Source organism: Lepidochelys kempii, chromosome 1 (genome assembly GCF_965140265.1).
Source record: "Lepidochelys kempii isolate rLepKem1 chromosome 1, rLepKem1.hap2, whole genome shotgun sequence".
NCBI classification, from domain to species: Eukaryota; Metazoa; Chordata; order Testudines; family Cheloniidae; genus Lepidochelys; species Lepidochelys kempii.
In genome coordinates this window covers 48,646,872-48,669,630 of record NC_133256.1, presented here as the reverse complement: position 1 = coordinate 48,669,630, position 22,759 = coordinate 48,646,872, and the positions used below count along the sequence as shown (strand labels likewise).

Genomic DNA, 22,759 nt, shown 5'->3' with positions numbered 1-22,759 from the left:
TCTCTACGCAAAAAAATAAATGGACACAAATTTGACATCAGGAATTATAAAATTTAAAAACCAGTAGGAGGACACTTCAATCTCCCTGGTCACTCAATAACAGACCTAAAAGTGGCAATTCTTCAACAAAAAAAACTTCAAAACCAGACTCCAACGTGAAACTACAGAACTGGAATTAATTTGAAAACTGGACACCATTACATTAAGCCTGAATAAAGACTGGGAGTGGTTGGGTCCTTACAAAACCTAAATCTAATTTTCCCCATACTAGTTTTCCCCCTACTGTTACTCACACCTTGTCAACTGTTTTGAAATGGACCACTCTCTCATTACCACTACAAAAGTTATTTTTCCTCCCTTAGTATCCTACTGTTAATTCAGTTGTCTCGTTAGACTGACCTTGATAAGGCAACTCCCATCTTTTCATGTATTTATACCTGCTCCTGTATTTTCCATTCCATGCATCTGATGAAGTAGGTTCTAGCCCATGAAAGCTTATGCCCAAATAAATTTTAGTCTCTAAGGTGCCACAAGTACTCCTGGTTGTTTTTGGTGATACAGACTAACACGGCTACCACTCTGAAACCTGAGCAGATTTTGGCTTCAGTGTCTTGAATGTATGCATAACACCCTTTTTAAAGAGAAATGCTCTATATCTATAGTATAAAGGCATGTGTATAATGAAATGGATTTGTGCACATTCTTCGGAGAATGGGCCAGATTCACAGATTTTTACATTACTTCTGTAATGCAAAGGTTCCATAAACCCGGTTTAACTGGCCTAGAGCAGCACACAGCAGCCAGGGGATAGTGGTTAATATTGCACAACGCTGGCAAAATCTTCCCAAGTAACCTGGCTGGGTACTTGGCTGAGGAACCTGTACGGAGGAAGAAAGTGGATTCCTTCCTCCATGCTGTGGAGTCTTTCCAAAGCCCTTCTGAGCTGAGGTTTCCATAGCTATCTACAGGACCTGAATGCCCAATTTCCATTGGGATTGTGAATCTGTATCTTTTAGGCAGCTTTGAAAATCTCAGTCCATGAACCTAGTGCTCCCATCTGTGATATGAAAGGGTTGGAACATAGTTAAGTGATGAATTCCCTCTCCCCAGGCTCCCCTCTACTCTGTCCCTTTCTTTTCTATTCCTGTCCCCATTTCTCCACAACAGCACTCTGGGAGCTGCAACATACATACTTCCTTGCTTTGGGAAGGGGTACATTCCTTTTATACAGCTGTCGCCAATCTTAGTCCTTCTCACACACCGGCATTGCAACAGCTACCCTGCATGTGGTCCCCTCCAAATCTATGGAGGGGAGAGCAGGATTTCTGCCATCCTCACAGCTTGGATATTTTGAAGACACAAGTAATTGCTTTTTATTTTAATTACTTTACATTTATTGTGACTGTTTTTATTATGTTGAATAGCACCCTGGCAAGGGCAGAGAAATGTTTTACGAAGCTGTTATGTGTTAAATAATATATGCAGATGGGACCATAGCTATAGCTGGTGTAAATTAGCTCCACTGAAGTCAATTTATGCCAGCTGAAGACTTGGCCCATAACTTTGTGGTGAATACCTAAGGCAATATCCATATGTTAGTACTTTTTAGGAGCTCGCTTATAGCTTTACAACGCCTGTAAAATAGAGGGGTGTTGTGGAAATGCTGATAGGCTTTTACAAAATACGTACAGTGCCAGATTCCTTGCTCGGTCATATTGGAATGATGCCAGAGTAACTGTTGATGTCTGAGTTACGCTGTCAGAGATGAGAATCTAGCCCACAAATGATCGACAACCCTTAAAGCCTAAATATTGGTTTTGAAGTCTTTATGGATTTCCCTTTGAGTCTCTCTCTCTCTCTCTTTGTATTGTGATTGTCTTGACCTGGCTCACTGCAGTAATTCAGGGTTTATTCATGGCGCTTCCTCATTTTTTATCTTTGTCTGAAGATAGTTCTAGAAGTTTTGTTTAGTTTCTCTCAAGGCAAAAAGAAATGCTGCTATCATTTCCTTTGTGTGGTAGAAACCAGTGGAGAAGAGCTTCCTTGTCCTGGAGATCTCTAAGGTTTTTTAAGTACTATCTTTCTAAAGCTGAAAGGGTTTGCAAAATGATGATCCTCTTTGTCTGTCTGTTTTCATCCCAACAACAAGGGCCTTCGGCCTATTCAAGTGAATATTTGCAGACCGGTTAAATTCTCGAGGCCTACAAAGCCAGAGCCTTGTGACTCAGCTGTCAGAAGTAATTTTGTAGTCAATATCCATATAGCAGCCACTTGGAATTGGCTGTGAGTGGAGGACAAGACAGTAGGCACATAGGTTGTATTATCAAAGGCAGCTGAAAGAGTGGAATCCTGCAGGCGGTATTTTTTAGCATCTCCTGTCTGGACCATTTTAGTGCTACCGTTCAAGTTCTGATGATCCTTCCTGTGTGGATGTAGGCTGCTTTGTGTCTTCTTTCACCTTCTCTGTGCTAGTCTTCCCTCAAGCTCAAGTACTGGCTGTATATTAAATCTATTGTGAAAGCAGTTCTGTACGCAAATATTTGAAGTCCTGTTCTGCTCCTGTTGATGTCACATGGAGTATGATTGGTCCCTAACTTTATCAGTTTTGGCCATGCTGTATATCTTGTCATGTCAGTAAAGGTGTTTGATATTGACTTGAATACTAATTCCTGTCTCTTTTTCTGTGTGCTGGTGTACATCAGAAGATACAAAATTTTCAAGGATAATAGGTCAGTAAGTAGATAGAGCCCAGTGTTTTTTCACAAATGTGAAGCAACATGAAATAAAACAAACAACCTATAAAATGGGGAAAAAACAAAATTCCTGTAGCTTCCTGTCCCTCAGGGCTGGGTCCAGCTTCTCACTCTGGGCATTGGGCCTGGATAGCCTGTCTGCTCCTGTGTCATGACAGGCTGGACGTGGGGCAAAATTTAAATGATGGTGGTAGGTCCTGGCACACAGGGTTGCAGCACCACTCAGTTAAATTTGGCCTATCCACTCCCCCTGTCATTATGGAGGGGCAGACAGCCCAAACCTAAGCAGTGCTGCCACACCATGGACCAGGTGGCAATACCCAGGACGGGGAGCCAGGCCCAGCCCTGCAGGACAAGAGCCACTGCTGACAGCTGAGTGCAGGGTGGGCATGCTCTGAAACCTAACCTGCCCCCTGACCCCATGGCTTTTCTACTCACCCCCGAGGCAAGACTTGACACATTTTCCCTGCAGATCTCCTGTAATAGAAAAAAATCCAACAAAATCCCCCCCCCAAATAAAATGAAAAAATTATAAAAAGAATGTCAGCATTCTATCAGTAAGTTTATTCAAATGTGCAGTGCAACTGTGTTCTCGGTTTGCTTTGGTCTTCTCATCCTGAACAAAGCTATTCAGGTTAGTCCACCTTTGATCATTTTGGCTTCAAAACTTATTTTTCACCAATTCTTCCTTTATATTCATTTCCCCCGTTTTGGCCCAGATTCCACAAACACGTACGTGCACAAGTAGTCCCATTGAAGTCTCTGAGGCTATTTCATGCCTCAAGTATTTTCACGACTGGGATCCATTTTTGTATGTTGGGGTGGATGGACATAGATTCTAGTTTGATATAACTTTTTGGTTTATTATGTACATTGTCCCAGACACTGTTGTGAGATAAGTGTTCTATAAACCAGTTGAGGACCTGATTCTGCCACCCTTAAGTTAGATCAGTGTTACTCCCAGACTGCAGTGCACGAGTCGCAAGTGGTTCTTTAATGTGTCTCCTGCAGCTTTTTACAACACATGTTGTTAAAACACTGTGCTTTAATTATTAATCAATAAAGATGCTTTTACTATGTTATTAGTGCAAGTTGATAACTTAGTTGGTTAAGTTAACTTATTTGCTCTGAGAATTGTGTGTGTGTATATGTGTATGTATATATATATTTAAACAGCATGATGGGAAATATTTAGTTTTTTATATATATAACTAAATATTTCCCCTGTCATGCTGTTTAAATATGAATTGTACTATGGTAAATTCACACTACTGTGCCTCTTTTGGGTAATGTTGATTGCAAATTTGGCTCCTGAACCTCTGATGTCTGAATATCACTGGTTTGTAACTTATTCTATAAGTAGTCCCATTATTACTGGGCATCAAGAAAGGTGGTAGAATCAGATCCTAATTAAGTAAATGAATTAAGTGAAATCCTGTCCCTATTGAAGTTAATGGGAATTTTGCCATTGACTTTAATGGGACCAGGATTTCACCTCTAAGATTTATTTTTTTCTAAGCTGCTGAACTTTCTCTTTTCAGTCCTTACATATATTAGATTTCCCATCTTTCATCTTCCAGGCATTTTCCTGTTCATCTTGTTTATATATTTCTTCATACACTTTTCTTCCCTCCCTCCCCGTTTTGTCTGTTGTCAACTAGGCATACTGATCTTTGCTGCCCCTTGGCTACCTGCTCAACTTTACTTTTAGTGTGTATGGTATAAATCAATATTCTAGCAGATAGAGAGCAGAGGTAGCAAGAGAACCTTCTGTTATGGAGCTGTTTTACAAAAGATATATTAAGATGGGCAATGGTTTCATTTTTAGACTAGCTTATGTTTTTATGACAATTTAAACATAATTTAGACGTCAGGTTATCAACTTCTATTTCATTACTGCTAATCTTAATTGCTGTTTTGTACCTGCTTTGAGTTTCCATTTACTATATGCTTTTGAAAGCTGTGTAATCAAATAAAGCATGTAGTGACGTGTTTATTTAAAACATTTTATTTCAGAAGCAAACAAATGAGCTGTTGCATTACAAAAGTAGCAACTGTCACAAATAAAATACAGCACTTGGTTTGACTAAAGTTGTGCAAACCCTTTTATTATAGAGATGCCCTTTTTAAACTGGTTGTAGGTTTAGTGAGGAAGGTCCATTTCCTTTCTGCCCACCTGCTCACAGGGAAAATATCAGGCAAGGAGCCCCTGTCATCCACCCATGGCTAGAGTAAGAATCAGGGGGGTAGCTAGGGAGTGGGCAGCTTATTTGACCTTACTCCTACATGCTCCAGTAAGTATGATCTCAGTGCAGCCTTCACTATGGAGTTGCTGCTGCTGTCTCCAGAATAACAGCTGTGATCAAACAGAGATCAGAAAACACAGATGAGATTGGGGATGATCCAATAGCATTATAAATCTCTTGTATCCAAAAGACACAGCTAGATTTGTTAGAGGTGCCATATCATCACACATATGGGGTGGATTAACAAGAACATTAAACGGTATTTGTTTGTAGTAGTAGAACAAGAACAAAGCTGTATCAACAAAGGAAGGCCCTGATCCTGCATGTGGAGTTGTTGAAGTCTGCTGCATGGGTGTGGGAGAGGAAGCTGCTTACCTGGGCAGCTGGCAATGTTTTCTCCTCTTGTTCGCTGCCATCTGCCTTCAGGAAGCAGCTTTAGTTACTTCTGCATGAATTAGGGGCAACTTTTTTTTCTTTCCTTACAGCTGCTCTGAACCCAAGTGAGAGGGCCACAATCCAACGGTAATCAGTCTGGCCGTAGCCCTCTGATAAATAAAGGGGGGTAGCTCCCTTTGGTGGACACCCAGCCAGCCAGTTAGCTGTAAAATCCCTCTTGGTAGCTGTTTTCTACTTGCTTTACGTGTAAAGGGTTAAAAAGTCCCCCAGGTTTTAAAAATAATAATAATAATGGGCATCTGACTAAAAGAGCCAATGCGTGGGTTAGAACTTTTTAAAATTGGGAAACAAACTTTCCTTTTGTCTGTTGTTCTCTCTGGGCTGCAGGGGCATGGAGCAGCAATGCTATAAGCAGGAATGCTGTGTAAGGTTTGAACCAGGTATGAAAAATTGTCTTTCATACCTAGAAGGAATCATTTGGATAGGGAATGTTTAGATAAACGCGATCAGGTTTATTTCTTTATTTTGGCTTGTGGATCTCCTCTGTGCTAAGGTGAAAGGGCTGAGAGTATCCCACAGGGAGGAATTCCCAAGTGCTCCATCTGGGTCAAAGGGGGTTTTATGCATTTGGGTGCTGACAGCGTTCACCAAGCCAAGATTAGAGAAAAGCTGTAGCCTTGGGAGTTTAATATAAGCCTGGAGTCGTAAGTATTAATATTTTAGAATCCTTGCGGGCCCCCACCTTCTGTACTCGAAGTGGCAGAGTGGGGATTCAGCCTTGACAGGCCCCTACCTATGTGTCGCCCACTCTGTCATCATTTCCCTTTTATGTGTCTGCTTGTAATATTGAGGTGTTGCACAGACATTTCCACAGGGGTAGACTGTTGTCGACACTGGCAATGCCTCATTGTGAACTAGGTGCCTGATCCTGTTTGGGTCTACTACTCCTCTGCTCCTGTTGCACTCAGTTAGATGTGATGGAAGGCAGCACCTTTCAGGATCATGTCCCAGCCAATGTTCCCTCTAATTTTTATGTCCATGTGCGGAATGAGTTTTGTTGTGTGCACCAATATGGAGGTGATGTGGTGGAGCTGGGGCCAACGGGTTTGGACAGTCTGTGGGAGGGGACTCTGGGTGGGGCAGAGGGTTGGGGTGCGGTGGGGGTGTGGGCTCTGGGGTGGGGCCGGGGATGAGGGGATTGGGATGCGGGAGGGGGCTCAGGGTTGGAGCAGGAAGTTGGGGGGTGAGGGCTCCAGCTGGGGGTGAGGGCTCTGTGGTGCAGGCTGTCCTGGGGCAGCAGGGAGAGAGAGGAGTTCCCACAGCCCTCTCTTGCTGCAGCAGCTCGCGGTTGGGGGAGAGGCTCTTCTCCTGAGACGCAGCAGCTCCAGTAGGGCTAGGCCAGGCTGTGGGAGGGGTACCTCTCCCCAGCCATGGCAGCTTCGCCTGGGCTGGGCCAGGATGGGGGGCGGGTGCCTCTCCCTTCCTGTGCGGCCCTTGATAGCCTGCTGCGTGGCCGTGCAGCTTAGAAGGAACTTAGGTCCCAGCTAGGTTTGCATAACCTCTCAAAACACACATCCATGTCACATATGGCAGGGCAGGATATGGTATCAACACAACTATCTTGGAACCCATCTATTGTCCACCAAGGCAGCTGTGTTCATCAGGAAGGATGAAGCAATTAAGGCCTGGACTGAAACTTTCATGAGCCAGAGGAAGAGCATTTTCAGCTAAAGATCCTCATCTGTGGGACCTTCTGCTGGATGACATCCAAATGAGCCTAATCCCTTACTGATTTCAGGTCCCATTGCAAAAAAGCCTTCCTACAATACCAGCGCCTGTGGGGAGGGCGGAAGAAGAAAAGAAAAACATGCCAAATCTAAGCAGCTAAACCAGAAATGGAAAGTATAAGGATTTATGTAGTACACATTACTGTTTTGTAAGTATGACCTACATTCTTTGATCCTAGATATATACATTTACATTTAGCTGTATTAAAATGCAAATTGTTTGCTTGTGCCTAATTTACCAAGCAATCCAGATCACTCTGTATCAGAGACTTGGCCTCCTCATTATTTACCACTCCCACAGTTTTTGTGTAATCTACAAACTTTATCAGTGATGATTTTGTTTTCTTCCAGGTCATTGATAAAAAATGTTAAATAGCATAGGGCCAAGAATTGAGCCTTGCGGGACCCCACTGGAAACACACCCGCTTGATGATGAGTCCCTGTTTACAGCTACTATTTGAGACCTATTAGTTAGCCATCTTTTAATCCATTGAATGTGTGTCATGTTAATTTTATATTGTTGTAGTGATGGCGTGGGCACTTTCACCCCCTTGCACAAGTCACAGAACAAACTGGTTTGTAATCCTTGATTTATCTGAATGATTGCTATGAGGAGTGTTGGGTCCACATTTCTATCTGAAAATGTCATGTATTGAAGAACCCTCGGAAATGCAGATTGCATTAGTCATCTCACTAAACAGAGAGCTCAGAATATGAAAAATTCACCATGTTTAGTTTCTTGATAATCTGGTCAGCCTACTTTTGTACATAGGTTTTTGTTTTGTTTTTTAAATACAGGGTTCTATACTAACAACTATTTCAAAGGATTTTTGTATGTCTCAGACAATTCAAAGGATGCCAATCATGTCACATACTATTTTACTAAATTGACTCACTGTGTTTGCATCTATGCAAAGAGAGACAAGGTGGGCTATTAATATCTCTTATTGGACCAACACAGCTACAACAATACTGCAATCTATAAAAAGATTCAGTCTTCAGTGATCAGAGGCTCAGCTTATATTTTCTTCCCTCTAAAGATTTTTTCCCCCCACAAAACACTGAAAATGTAAATGTGGGTTCTCTGGTTATTGAAATTTCTTATAAACTTTAATCTTTCAGGTATACTTCAGCTATGCAAAATGCAGATTCTGAGTGTAAATATTGGTGTGGTTAATGGAAATTGCATGCATAAATGCTTAAGTATGAAGCTGAAAACGACTTCCTTTCTTTGTTCCTAGCAGCACAATCCCCTTTCAATGCTTCAGGCTTGATGGGAAAGGGGTGGGCGGGGGGAGGGTGTTGGAGGGTTTGGCCATAATGCAGCATGTAAAGAGAGATTTTTTTAAAAAAGAACTGTGGAAGAAAAAGTGCAAAATTCTTATGAAATACAGTTTATTATTTTTAGTTTTTCATTTGTATAAACATGCCCATTTTATAATAGTACAAAGTAGCACTATAGCATTCAATCCAAGATAATCCAATTACTGTTTCACTCTGACATGTCTCACTGTTGTATAGGATAAAAATAAAAGAATCTCAAGCTTGATCATTCTATGGCTTTGTATACACATTTGATCATGTAAATAAATTGTAGGAGTGTATGGAGGTGCCCCCTATTTTCCTGTCCATCTCTTTAATGTGTTGCTATATAAGGTTCTGTACCATCAAAAGAGATTATGAAATTACTTCTTAAAGCTAAAACTATTAATGAAAACACTTATTGCAAACAAATTTGTCAGTGTCTCAAATAGCTGGAACTTGACTTTCTAAAAAGCGGTGTACCACTGTGCAGAGTTTAATTTAGGCACTTGGGGTTTTGCATGACAAAGAATTTGATTTTGTAATTTCACAGAAATGCTGCAGGTCAGGCTCACAGCTTGTTCTGATGGAAGTGCATTTTGGGGGGCTTATTTAGTTGGATGATGGTGCCACCAAGCCTCTGCAGTAGTTGCCTTGTTTAAAATTTATATGCCATTTGGCATGCTGCTATCCGGCAATGTCAGAGTCTGCTATAATCTGGGTATTCATTTTTATGTCCATTTACTTGGTATTAATACTCATACTTTCTTAGCTGTCCTACAGATTCAAAATGTGGTATTGTACTGACTATTTGGCACTTTGGCATGTTTCTACCCTGCACTCTGCATGGATTTACTGAAGAGGGATTTGCAGAATGGTTTGAAAGACTATATTATATTTTCTCTGCCTACTGGGGGTTGGTTTGTTTTTTGTTCACATTTGTTATGATCTATATGTCCAGAATAGCATCAGCTTTCTCGGAAACACTAAGATTTGTTGCAGTGTCTCAAAGTGAAGTTGAATTATACAAGTCCCTCTGCTGGTTAGGTTTCTGGATCAGGCAGGCAAGGGTTATATAGGCTTGTTAATTACCAATGGCGGCTGCCATTGTGTGTTTTATAAAAATTCTCTTTCGATGACAAATGAATTGGGCAGGCCATCCAATTTTTGTCATAATTGTAGTTAAATAAAATTAGGGTTTCTGTTTTAAGTTTTAACCATTAAACGCCCATAAAACCCCCCTGATGATGATAATGATAATAAAATTGGTGATCATAAAATTAACATAGGCGGGGGTGAGGGGGGGGGGGGACACCAGAAATGGTTACTTGTACCTAAGGACTTGTGCAGTAATGAGGACTACGGGGTTTGATTTCTAAAGTACATGAATGCATTGCACATAAATTGGACTATACATATCCTGCACTATTGGCTCCCTAGTACACTTTAATATAATGCTGTTTGAAACAGTACAATGTTAAAATGCACTACAGAACATTACAAAGAGATTATTCCTTACAATATATACAAAGAGAGAGTCCCCAAATCTCCCAATTTTTGGACATCTACATAAAACTCAAAAATTGCAAAAAATGAAATTAATAAACCCCCCAAAACAGAAGCCCACATATATCAACAGAGGTGACAAACCACATACAGACCTCAGAAATCTTTCAGGGTAGAATAGAATCATAGAATATCAGGGTTGGAAGGGATCTCAGGAGGTCATCTTGTCCAATCCCCTGCTCAAAGCAGGACCAATCCCCAATTTTTGCCCCAGATCCCTAAATGGCCCCCTCAAGGATTGAACTCACAACCCTGGGTTTAGCAGGCCAATGCTCAAACCACTGAGCTATTCCTCCCCCCGCTCTGAATATATGAATCATATTTGGAAAGAAACTGTTCCTGCACTGGGACCACTAGGGAGAGAGATGTGTGTTAATACCCATCCTCAAAGAGGCTGAGTTTGGGGGGCCCTGCTGACCCAAGAAGTGAACAACCAAGCTTGGTACCAGATTTTGAGGATCTGCCACCAGCCCAGCCCTCTTTCTGTTGGAAGGAGAGGCAAAACCTGACCCTGTTTGCTTAGTGCCAGCCACATGATGCCCCTCTTTTTTTTTTTTAACCACAGTCATCTTTGTACAAGCATATTTTTACACTTATATTATCATTTTTAAGACAAGAACATTGCTGGTACAGGTACAAGATAAGGAGAAAAATTAAACAGTCCTAAAAATGCTCAAGGTAATAATACCTATTTAATGGAGAGCAAAAAAGATTGTCACCTTCTCTCACAAAGTAGTAAAATAGCTATGTCAGAGATGTTGGGCTGGTTTTTTAAGTGCATTAGGCCAGCTTTGCACCATTCTGCTGGTACAAAGCTACCCTAAAAACAAATTTACCTGCTGTTGGAAATTTCCCCTGTGTAGCTGACTAGCAGCTGCTCTTATGCCACCTCTCTAGTCAGCACACGGGGGAAGGCGTCTCTGTGTCCTGTTGCCAGAGTGGTTTGTTGAGACCTTAGGCAGCCAGGTCTCGTAAGATTCTGCAGGCTGTTCCAAACTTCTCTTGGAGGAGGGGTGGACCAGTGCAGAGTAGCCCTCGGGTGGGAGGTAAAGTGTAATGGTGGCTTCAGGGATAGTCAATTATTTTTTGCCAAGGTCCATATTTCTTGGTGAAGGTATAGTCAAGTCCAGACTCCAGAGAAAATAATAATTATTATAAAATAATAATAAGTAAATAAAAACATTTCAGGGTCCATTGAAAAGCATCTGGCGGTCTGGATTTGGCCCACAGTCCGCCTGTTGACTACCTCTCTTTAGGCTACCTTTGCACCTCCCCATTCTGATTTGTACTAAGTGCTCTTGAGCTGAAGGTCAAGATCTTGCCCAAGATTTGCACCATCCTTGACAACATTCACTCCTGGAACTATCTCCGTAACCACAAGCATTCAAATAGTGATAAGAATTTCAATTAACTAATAATTTTATAATCTGGAGGGGACAGAGAGACCTCACAGGTAGCTCTGAGGCAAATAAGAATTGGCATTTTATAAAATTTGGAAAATCATTACATTTGGAAAATCATTACATTTGGAAAATCTCTGTCAGTGGAAGATGTTTCTCTAAAAGAGGCCCTGTATCAGAAGGAAGCCCCCTTACATTAACAATCCCAGCCTTTACAGCCCACATTAAGTCATAGTTTAGCTAGTCAAATTGACGTCATTGACCTCTACCCAAAGTGGAGAATTATTTCTTGATTAAGATCAAAAAGAAAAAATCCTACCATTTTATTTAAAAATAATTTCAAGAAATCTTTCAGAAAAATAGAAATTGCAGCACACACAGGAACAAATTGTGCTCTAGATCCAGAAGTCCAACTACAACCTCCCCACACTGGGATGGGGCAGGACTGCATTATAGCTGAGTGGATTGGTGAGCTGGTGAATTGGCGTTTCTGTCCTAGTTCCCCAAACAAAGTGAGGTAACTCAGGCTTTTGGGGGCTTTCATCTCATGAGGACAGTCGTACGTTTCATAAAACATACATAAGTAAGAAATAATCACATATGAAGACAGCCGCTTATAATTAATCTTAAATTGTTTGATAAGCACCAATTTAATCTCATTTTCAATAATCTTTTGCTAAATTTGGCACAATTTTATGAGACAAATGATCAAGGTGAACTGGTGCTGTGTGCCTCTTAATTTTACTTTTCACCCAGTCCTTCAGAGGAGCATATTTTATTTTGTATAAGGTAATGGTTTGTGTACTAAATAAAGTATTTACATTCTCAAAAGCCCTGCTTATGAACAGCATACAGTCCAAATATAATTGATATTACATAATATATACACCACAGAAGCTGCCTCTTGCTTAGTGACTGCTTAGTTCCTACTAGTTCTCCCCACGTACAGGAACTTTATTCCCAGAATGCCTTTCTGGATTAGGCCTTTACATTTGGCAGAGACAAGCAGCCACAGTCCTAAAGTGGCTATTCTCTAATTAGATGCTGCTTCTTTCTTTCTTCCAGCTGGTAAGTACTCATAATTCCTATTACATTTTCCTCTAATTTTCCTTTTCTTATTCCAGAGGAGAGGGCATCTTTACACGGAATACTTGTTAAATTATTTTGAAATTTCTTGCTTTTTTTTTTTAACATCTAAAGTAAAACTTTGTTTCTCACTTTTACCTGTCACGTACCTATTTTTTTTTTGTATTATTGCATAATTGTTTGTTTTAATGTGTCTCAAATAGGGAACAAGTCTTAGGACGTTCATCGTTTGAAAGTAAGGTGTGCTTAGCAGGTGCAAACTTGAAAACTTAAACTCCTGCTTTTAAACATAAAATAAACAATACCTTTCCATCACTCCCTTTGGTTGGTATCAGTCTACAAGTTATTTCCTCCTGTGTAATAAACCGATAGCAAACCTTTGAAATGATGTTGCAGGTTCTTCAAGGAACAGTTTCCCTTTTTATTTCTCTCTCAATACATTTGACAGTACATCATCTTCCCCTTGAAATTACCCCCAGCAGAGCATTTCAACTATTTCATTCTGCATTTTTCTGAAGGCATTTTTTTTTTCTACAAGCTTCTATAGCAGTTTGGTTATTATGAAGAGTAATAATAGTAATTAAAAAGCCCTTCTCGTCCAAAGCTCCTTACATACACTAATGCATGTGATTTAATTTTAGGCCCATGAATAGTCCCATTGAATTCACATTCAGCAAGATTACTCTCACATGCAGAATTAAGTACCTATATACATGCTTACAGGATGGTGATTTTAAGCCTCTGTAACAGCCAAAGAGGAACATATTGCTGTGTAAGAAAGACTAAAGAAAGACAACTAATGGTCATTACTATTTCTCTGTTTCTTTGTATATGCATTTCTAAGGTAGTCATCATTGCATTATCTAGACACCATCACTTACATTAAAAAGAACAATAATGGTCTTCCACAATGGGAAACCACTTCTCCACCCCGCTCCTATGCTTTAAGACATTTTCTTGGGAACATAAAAATAGCCATACTGGGTCACACCAATAGTCCATCTTGCCCAGTATCCTGTCTTCCAGCAGTGGCCAATGCTAGATGTTTAAGAGGGTATCAATAGAACAGGGCAATTACTGAGTGATCCATCCCAGTATCTGGCAATCGGAGGCATAGGGACAACTAGAGCATATGTTGCATCCCTGACCATCTTGGCTAATAGCCATTAATGGACCTGTCCTCCATGAAATCATCTAGTTCTTTTTTTGAACCAGATTACACTTTTTGTCCTTCACAACATCCCCTGGCAACGAGCTCCACCGGTTGTGCGTTGTGAAGAAGTATTTCCTTTTGTTTGTTTTAAACCTGCTGCCTGTTAATTTCATTGGGTGACTTCTTGTGTTATGTGAAGGGGTAAATAAGATTTCCCTATTCACTTTTTCCACCACACCTTTCATGATTATATAGACCTCTATCGCATCCCCCTTTTTAGTTGTCTCTTTTTTTTTAAAAGATGAACAGCCCTAGTCCTTTCAGTTTCTCCTCATATGAAACTGTTCCATATCCTTAATCATTTTTGTTGCCCTTCTCTGTAACTTTCCCAACTCTAATATATCTTTTTTTGAGATGGGGTGACCAGAACTGCATGCAGTAGTCAAGGTGTGGGGTGCCATGGCTTTATATAATGGCATTATGTTATTTACTCTTATTATCTATCCCTTTCCTAATGGTTCCTAACATTGTTAGCTTTTTTGACTGCCACTGCACAATGAGCAGCTATTTTCGGAGAACTATCCACAATAACTCCAAGATCTCTTTCTTGAGTGATATCAGCTAATTTAGACCTCATCCTTTTGTATATGTGGTTGGGATTATGTTTTCCAGTGTGCATTACTTTGCATTTATCAACATTGAATTTCATCTGCCATTTTGTTGCCCATTCACCCAGTTTTGTGAGATCCCTTTGTAACTCTTTGCAATCTGCTTTGGACTTCACTATCTTAAGTAATTTTCTATCATCTGCAAACTTTGCCACCTCACTGTTTATCCCTTTTTCCAGATCACTTATGAATATGTTGAACAGTATGTTACCCACTTAATTTAGGGCACCCCGCCTATACCCTACCGAGAGCTCAAGGCGTGACCTGGTCAATTTATTGCACCCTGCCTATACTCTATGGGTCTGTGGAAACTTTTCCTTGGAAAGAGCCTTACACAGTTGTGCTCTAAACCTCTATTTGTTATCAACACACACACACACACACAAACAAACAAACAAATAAATAAATATATATATATATATATATATATATATATATATATATATATATATATATACACACCAAGCAAATACCTTATCCTCACCACTCCCTATATACAGACAAATTTCATCTGATGACCAGTCAGGATCCACTCATCTGGGGGTTCCCGGCGATGCCTCTACACATCCCGGTCACGTAGAGAGGTCAGAGTTCCAGTAGCTTGATGTTGCACTGTTGTCCGGAAATGGTTCCCAAAGAGCATTGTTTTTCATTTACATTATATGTGTAAAACTATCACATTATCCCACACTCCTAAATAAAAATTTTAACCAATTACATACTGGCACCTATGTGTCCTTCTTTCTGCCCAAGTTTTTTTTACATTTTATCTTTCATGCCCAGATTATAACAAATTATTAGTTGTGACCTTCTCAGTTTATGCAGATGGTCAACATAAAAACACTGGTTAGAGCTTATTTTACCATTTATTGAGTCTCTCTCTCTCGTCCCTAATTTCCTAGTGCCTGGGTGTCTCTACTTTATAACCTTGGTGGTTTTAACACTCGTTAGGGACATTCCTCTGATATGGGCGGGGTGCTTTATCAGCATCAGAACAATTTTTTTTTTTTTAATTTTACTGTGTACCCCTGGTTGAGAACCACTGTTCTAGGTCAAGGCATAGTAATCCAATCTAAAGGTGACAAAAGGATGGATTGCTGTGGCTCAGAAGTGCAGAGTGTACTAGAATTGGCTGTGGGTGTCTCCTCTGGTGGTTGTAATGACTTCCATCAGCACGCAGGGATTGTAGTTCAGCAATGATGTTATTAAAGGATTTTCTTAATGGCGATGGCCCTGATTTTGCCACTGTTTCTGACCTTGAAATTATGCTGGATCGTCCTGTTAAAGTATTGTTTACACCATGGGATACTTCTGGGGGAATTCTGCACCACTGTGCACACACATTTCATGTGCCATGCATATTTTAAATATTTTTTGCAGAAAATAGCTTCTGCTGAAAAGTTGCTGAAGTTCCACGTTTTGCTCACCAGAGGGCGCTGTGGCACTGAACAGAGCAGCAGCTCCTGCTAAGCCCCAGCTATGATAGGGAAAAGGAAGAGCTTGCCTTCTTCACAGTGCCTGTCGGGCCAGGTCAGAAGATGGAGTCTATGGAGAGAGAGACAGCGTGAGGCTGCTGGGGGGTTAGACAGGGGCTCATAAGGGCTAGTGGGGGAGAACAGACTGGGGTAGTTGCTGAATGGGAGTAGATATGCAGGGCCACATGGGTGGGGTGCGTGTGTGGAGAGCTACAGGGGGTAAGAGAATGGCTGAGTGGGGGCCCAGAGACACACGGTGACAGGGGCAGATGTGCCTGACCGAATGGGAGAGGCTAGGGGTCAGCCAGGGTCTGCATGGGGACGCTCCCTAACAATCCTTCCCCACCCCCGCAAAAAACCTGTTCCATGCTTTTCCCACACATACCCAACAACCCTTCAAGTTCATGCTCCTTCCCAGCAATTACTTCCCTCTCCCTCAGCTCCTCTGTTATCCCTGACTACCCCAATCCTTTGCACCACTTCTGGGGGGTGCGGGAAATACGGTTCTGTACTGTAGTTTAAGTGAATTATTACTCAGTTCTGTATTAATATATGCCTAGTAAAGAAATCTGTTTGTCAAAAAAAAATTCCTGAAACTTTTTTGTTGTCTGTATTGTTACATACATACTTGCTGACAGATATTTTGAAATAAATTACTAAAATAATTGAAACTGGTGTGATTATATTGTGTTATTTTGACAAATAAAATATGTTGAATTTTGAAGAAATTTGAAATATTTGTTTACAGATTTTTTAAAAAATTTTTGGTGCAGAATTCTCCCAGGAAAAATGTGAAAAATGTGTTGCTGAATTGGACGCAAAATTAGCAAGTCTTAGTCATGAGGACAGGTCTTGAGTGTGAAACACTTATTTATATCATACAATGTTGTATAACGTCAGAAAGCAACACAGATTAAACAATGCTTTTTGCCTTAAAAATCCCAGTTTTTTCTCTTTGTTTATGATGATAACTCATCCCAAGTTGTAAATGGAGATTCAAAACTAACTGCATAATACTACTAAAATTTTATGGTTGTATTTTAGAAAACGAGACCACACAGGTTTCTGAGATGACTTTGTTTGTTTGTTTTTCCCTTTCCGCTTCTTTAGGACTGTTGCACTGGGTTCAATGAGTTAGTGTAGCCTTTTTGTGATGGAGAAGGAGGCAAGCCAGTTGGAGAAGGACCACGTCCATAGAGTGTATGAGAAAATTGCTCCTCACTTCCATGATGCACGCTACAAGGCTTGGCCAAAGGTACAACAGTTCCTTTCAGATCAGGAACCAGGCAGCCTGATTGCTGATATTGGTAAGTTGAGTCCCTGAGTATGACAACTGTTTTAAAAAAAAACTATTATTATTTTTTTAGTGTTGATAGTGATCAAAGCCAGGCATGCCTCTTCTCTGTATTAAGCAGTACTTTTTGGCATGGTCAGAGTCACCTTGCCTTAGGCTGCAGGGTTTGAAATGAGTGCTCATCTGCAAATGAGTGTGTTTTGGAGCTGGCAGGTACACTTTTAATCATCATAGCCTGGCTGCCTATCAAATTTGCCTCCTGCTGCCTGCTCTCCCTCTTTCTTCTGTAATGGACCTGCTTCCAGAGCCATCCATACATATGTACAAGCCATGTGGCTGTGCAACTTTTCCCATTACCTACTTGTGAAGGAGTGTACCAGGCCTTTGTGTCCCCTCGCTGGAGGGCCCACGGTTCTACCATACTCTGCCCCAAGAAAGGAGTAGTGAAGATGGGTCCTTCAGGCCTGCCTAGAGAGGCTGCACAGAAGCAGCCAATCTCAGCCCAGCAGTCTCAGCTAAAAGGAACTACAAGGCCTTAGCAGGTCAATAGGACCAGAAGAGCAAGGAAGGATGCTTCTTCCTGGTCACAGGAGCTTGAGAGAACCAGAGGATGGTTTGTGGTAGCATTTGCATTTGGTGAGAAGGAAGAAGATCTGAGAAATTCAGCCCTTAGGTAAGAGTGAAGAAAAAGGGGCTACGTGGGAAAAGGGCCAGGCTAGCAGCAGTGAACTGGAGGCAACTGCTGTTGATAGTGTCTCTGGGTTGGGACCTGGAATAGTGCGTGGGCCCTGATTCTCCCACTGGTGAAGTGGTCTAAGACTCTAGAAGGGGACAAGGCTTAGAATCCCAAAGGCAGGGCAGGATTTAAAGGGCCCAGAGATGGGGCTGAAGACCCTGCTGAAGGCAGGCAGTGTGTTGAACTCTTTGCTATCCCAAAAGGGGCTCATCCATTTGACTGTGTAAGTTGGCCAGAGAGCTTAGCCTCTGAAGACCTACAAAGAAAGGCTGACACCCTACTGAAGGCACCAGAGGCCGGAAAGGCCTGCAGTATCACACCCAGCCATAAAGGAGGCACTTGGGAGGTGAATGTCCTGTCACCACTATTAAAGGAAAGTATGAAAGGACTAAATAGCTGAATAATGTTGCAAATAATTTTCCCTTTTTTATTTTAAGATGTTAGTGGATATGAAAAGTTTAATATATAGTATAAATAACTCTGGAATTTGAAATTTTCAATTTTTCTAAAGTTAAAGCATGGACCGTGCCAGGGCAATTTTCCCTATACTGCCGTGCCAATGTGCTTCCATGCCTGCAGGGACAACAGGTGCTGGCCAGCTGGTATTTTTCCACAGTCCTCCTTCATTCTTTAAGAAGTAACATTATCTACAAGGATGCTAACAGTGATATGGACACCTCCCCATTAGAAACTGAACTAAGACCATGGAAGGATTTCACGTTGACCACCAAACAGGAGTCTGATATGGCCAGCTCATGACCTGTGCTGGATTCAAACTAAAAATAAATAGCTTCTCTACTCCTTTTTCAGTTTGCTAAAATCATCTCTCCAGACCCTTTCTTTTTTTCCTTTCAATTCTTAGGGTGTTAATGAAAGTGAAATATCAATAACAATGGCTTGGGCCAAACATGTAATGTCTGATGTTACACAGACTTCTCTACATTGCTCTGTGTGCGTACACTGGGCTTTCTGCTTTACGTGTCTCTGTTATTTCTGAGTGTTCTCATGAATGACTGAGCTAATTTCATAGTGGGTTTTAGTGTATTGTGAACTGTGAAAACATAAGGGATACCGTTCCTCTGGGGCCAGAGACCTGTGACTGGCTGGCTGATTAGCCCCACCTGCTGCACCTGAGAAAGAGTTGGAATTTAATTAACTCACTCTTGGAAAAAGAGGGCAGAAGGAAATGGAGAAGAGGATTGCAACAACCTCCAGAAAGCTGAGGGACCAAGGGCTATGCCCTCAGTAGACTGCTATGGGAGCTATTACACAGAAGAATTGCTCCAGGAACCACATGGACAGAAGGGCGATACAGTAGGGTCTTTTTATTTTGCTAAGCCTCCGAGGTAAGAGCCGGGAAATGTTGGTTACTGGTGTGCGGGACAAACTTGGGGAAAAGGACTACTTGGTCTCCACAGACTTTGAAGGAAGAGTCTGCAACGTTTTTTGATTTGTTTAAAAACACTTAAAATAAATCAACTAACCCTGCTGGAAACTGCTTCTTTGGATTAATTGAGAGAGCTCAGACAGAATTAATCCAGGGAGTGAGCTGACTCAGCAAGAGCAAAGCCTGGTCTGGTCGGAGGAGGGCACTATAAAATAGGCCTCATCCTTTTACATGAACAAATACATAGCATTATGAACCATCAAATTGAATTTTGTCTGTGAAATAAAGAGGATTTGAACTGAGGTCTCCAGAAGTGAAAGGCTATTATATTAACCCAAGGCACTTCACTCCCTTTTCTTAATTTGATCTGTGATTTCAATGACAGTCATTCAAGCAAGAGGTGAGAAGTCACATTTGGTAACTTCTTAGATTTTTTCAAACTATCAGACTTAATAGTATAAGGATTCAGATACCTGAGCCCCAGATGAAAATGTTAGCAGTAAAATAGTTTAAGTTGAAAGTTTTGTTATATTATTTCAACACAGAATTATTGTAGTGTGGGAAGGCTGTACATCTCTACATCAGAAGCATACAGTTATGAAGAAGAAACTGCAGGGAGATATCAGACAAAGAAAGTTCCAGTTGTCATGGCAACAGCAATTAGCAGCAGATAACAAGGAAACAATGGGTTTAACAGCTTGGTCTGATAGTGATTTAATTATTTAGCCTTCTAATTTGTCTGTTTGAATACACAGGAATAATTCAAGGCTGTGCTGCTGCCATATGATGCTTTAATACAGTATTTTTGGTCTTTTACAAGCAGAAGTGTAATAGCGTCATAACATAAATGTTATTGATTCTGTATGCCACGAGAAAGCCAAGATAAATGCTCTTTAGCAAACCCATCTCATCACTTAACGTCACACAGCAAAGAGCCCACTGTTTGACAGATAGGAACAGTCTGTGCTCATTGTGCTAAAATGATCACAAGCCACAATAAATTCCACTATAATGTCATCTTGGTTTTTTTTTTTTTTAAATGGGCAGAGAATTTCAAATTATTGAGGTCAGACACTGGCACATTTCATTGCTCATGTCAGGAGAATATTCTCTTGCTTATAGAAACTGAAAGACACTCTTTTCTCCTCTTTATTTTACTACTTCAGGCTGTGGAAATGGCAAATACCTTCATATCAATTCTCAAACCTATAAGCTGGGCTGTGATTACTGCTTCCCTTTGGTGGAGTCAGCACGAAATGATGGCCATGAAGTAATGGTGTGTCATAGTCTGTGCCTGCCATATCGGAATGAGTGTTTTGATGCAGTCTTATCCATTGCTGGTAAGTTTTGTACATTGGCAATTTCTGTTGGCCAAAATTTCAAAGGATAATCCTGTTTGGAGCTTTTAGGCTGGCTTCACAGTCTCTGCCAAGTATTTTGGCAGAGGGCAACACAAGACTTTGGTGCATATTTCCTTGGTCCACCCATCTAGTTACACCACTGGAAACCACTCCTCAGTTTGCCAATGCAAAAAGGGGGCTTGCAGTGCTGTTAGTAATTTGCTAGGGTAGGTTTCAGAGTAGCAGCTGTGTTAGTCTGTATCCACAAAAAGAACAGGAGTACTCGTGGCACCTTAGAGACTAACAAATATATTTGAGCATAAGCTTTCGTGGGCTACAGCCCACTTCATCAGGTCCTATTTGGGCTTTTCCCAGTGGTACAAATATGAAATGCTGACCACCTGCCCACAGGAAAATATGATGAAAAGCCACTCAGGAGCCAGCAAAGGAGTCTCTGGTTGTCATAAATATAAAGGGAAGGGTAAACACCTTTAAATCCCTCCTGGCCAGAGGAAAAACCCTTTCACCTGTAAAGGGTTAAGAAGTTAAGACAACCTCGCTGGCACCTGACCAAAATGACCAATGAGGAGACAAGATACTGGAGGGGAAGGAAACAAAGGGTTCTCTCTGTCTGTGTGTTGCTTTTGCTGGGACCAGAGCAGGAATGCAGGTCAGAACTCCTGTAAAAAGTCAGTAAGCAATCTAGTTAGATATGCATTAGATTCTGTTTTGTTTAAATGGCTGATAAAATAAGCTGTGCTGAATGGAATGTGTATTCCTCTTTTTGTGTCTTTTTGTAACTTAAGGTTTAGCCTAGAGGGATTCTCTATGTTTTGAATCTGATTACCCTGTAAGGTATTTACCATCCTGATTTTACAGAGGTGATTCTTTTAATTTTCTTTAATTAAAATTCTTCTTTTAAGAACCTGATTGCTTTTTCATTGTTCTTAAGATCCAAGGGTTTGGGTCTGTGTTCTCATACGCAAATTGGTGAGGATTGTTATCAAGCCTTCCCCAGGAAAGGGGGTGTAGGGCTTGGGGGGATTTTCGGGGACAAGACGTTCCCAAGTGGGCTCTTTCCCTGTTATATTTGTTAGACGCTTGGTGGTGGCAGCAATAAAGTCCAGGGACAAAAGGCAAAATAGTTTGTACCTTGGGGAAGTTTTAACCTAAGCTGGTAAAAATAAGCTTAGGGGGTTTTTCATGCAGGTCCCCACATCTGTACCCTAGAGTTCAGAATGGGGAAGGAACCTTGACACTGGTAAAACAGGTTTATGTGGGCCCTGAGTTGCAGGGCCAGCATTCATTCAGCCACAGTAGTGAGAGGTGCTGCCAATTTACTAGCAAATGAAGGATTGAGACCCAAAACTTACCATTTTTTCCTGTTGTTGAACTCTTAAGATGCTTGCAGGGCTTGGTAGGGAGGCAGGGGCAGAGTTATCTTGCTTTTTAGTTTGTCAGAGGTGGAACCCTTATCTTTTGGACATGTGGAAACCCCATATTTGTACATTCAGATCAGGTAATTACAAGCTGCATGTTTCTATATGCAGGAAGGTGCACATGATAAGGGAACCCACTGGAAAGATGGCACTGATGGCTTTGTACGTTTATCCAGGGTTTTGGGTGAAGTTGTGGTAACGTTAATTTCTCAGTCGAATTTGTAAATTGCATGAAATAGCTAGCTGTTCAATACTTGACAAATATCAGTCACTACAATATATTGTGAAATTTTAAAATAATCACCAGTCTTCCATCTTTTCATAACCTGCTGTAGTCACCTGCATCACCACCAACTCCTGTCTCCTCTCTGCTCTTAAGGCTTCTTTTATTTTGTTCCTCTACCCTTTTCAGCTCTCCGTAATGGGAGAGGACGTCTGTCCTTTCTCCTGTAACTGAGACATCAAGTAAGAGTGAGGCGGCAGAAACTTCTATATCCTTCACTACTTCTCCTTAGAAGCTATGGGGCTCTCCTATCTTTGGGGCAATCTTCAGGAAATTACTTAACCAACTGTCCACAAGTCAAATAATCATAGTAAAAACAGGGTTGATTAAAAATAGAGAAATAGTGGAACTAAAACAAAAGTTATTGTTTGCTTAGCAGAGGAAGATTTACTTTTCCTATAAATTAAACAAGATGAGACACACTTAGTTTCATTAAAGCACAATTAAA

The 22,759-nt window shown here is 41.0% G+C and overlaps 1 protein-coding gene across 2 annotated transcripts in view; it reads left to right on the top strand.

Annotated features, from left to right (window-relative positions):
• The window catches only part of LOC140902194 (probable tRNA methyltransferase 9B), a 95,080-nt gene that overhangs the window by 39,466 nt on the left and 32,855 nt on the right, over window positions 1-22,759 (top strand). Inside the window, exons 2-4 of one of the 2 annotated variants that reach the window (XM_073322058.1) lie at window positions 7,194-7,331; window positions 16,943-17,139; window positions 20,416-20,589. In XM_073322058.1, the coding sequence (XP_073178159.1) occupies window positions 16,986-17,139; window positions 20,416-20,589 (328 nt within the window). In that variant the 5' untranslated portion in view covers window positions 7,194-7,331; window positions 16,943-16,985. The remainder of the gene's footprint in view (window positions 1-7,193; window positions 7,332-16,942; window positions 17,140-20,415; window positions 20,590-22,759) is intronic. The other variant, XM_073322143.1, reaches the window with a different exon arrangement.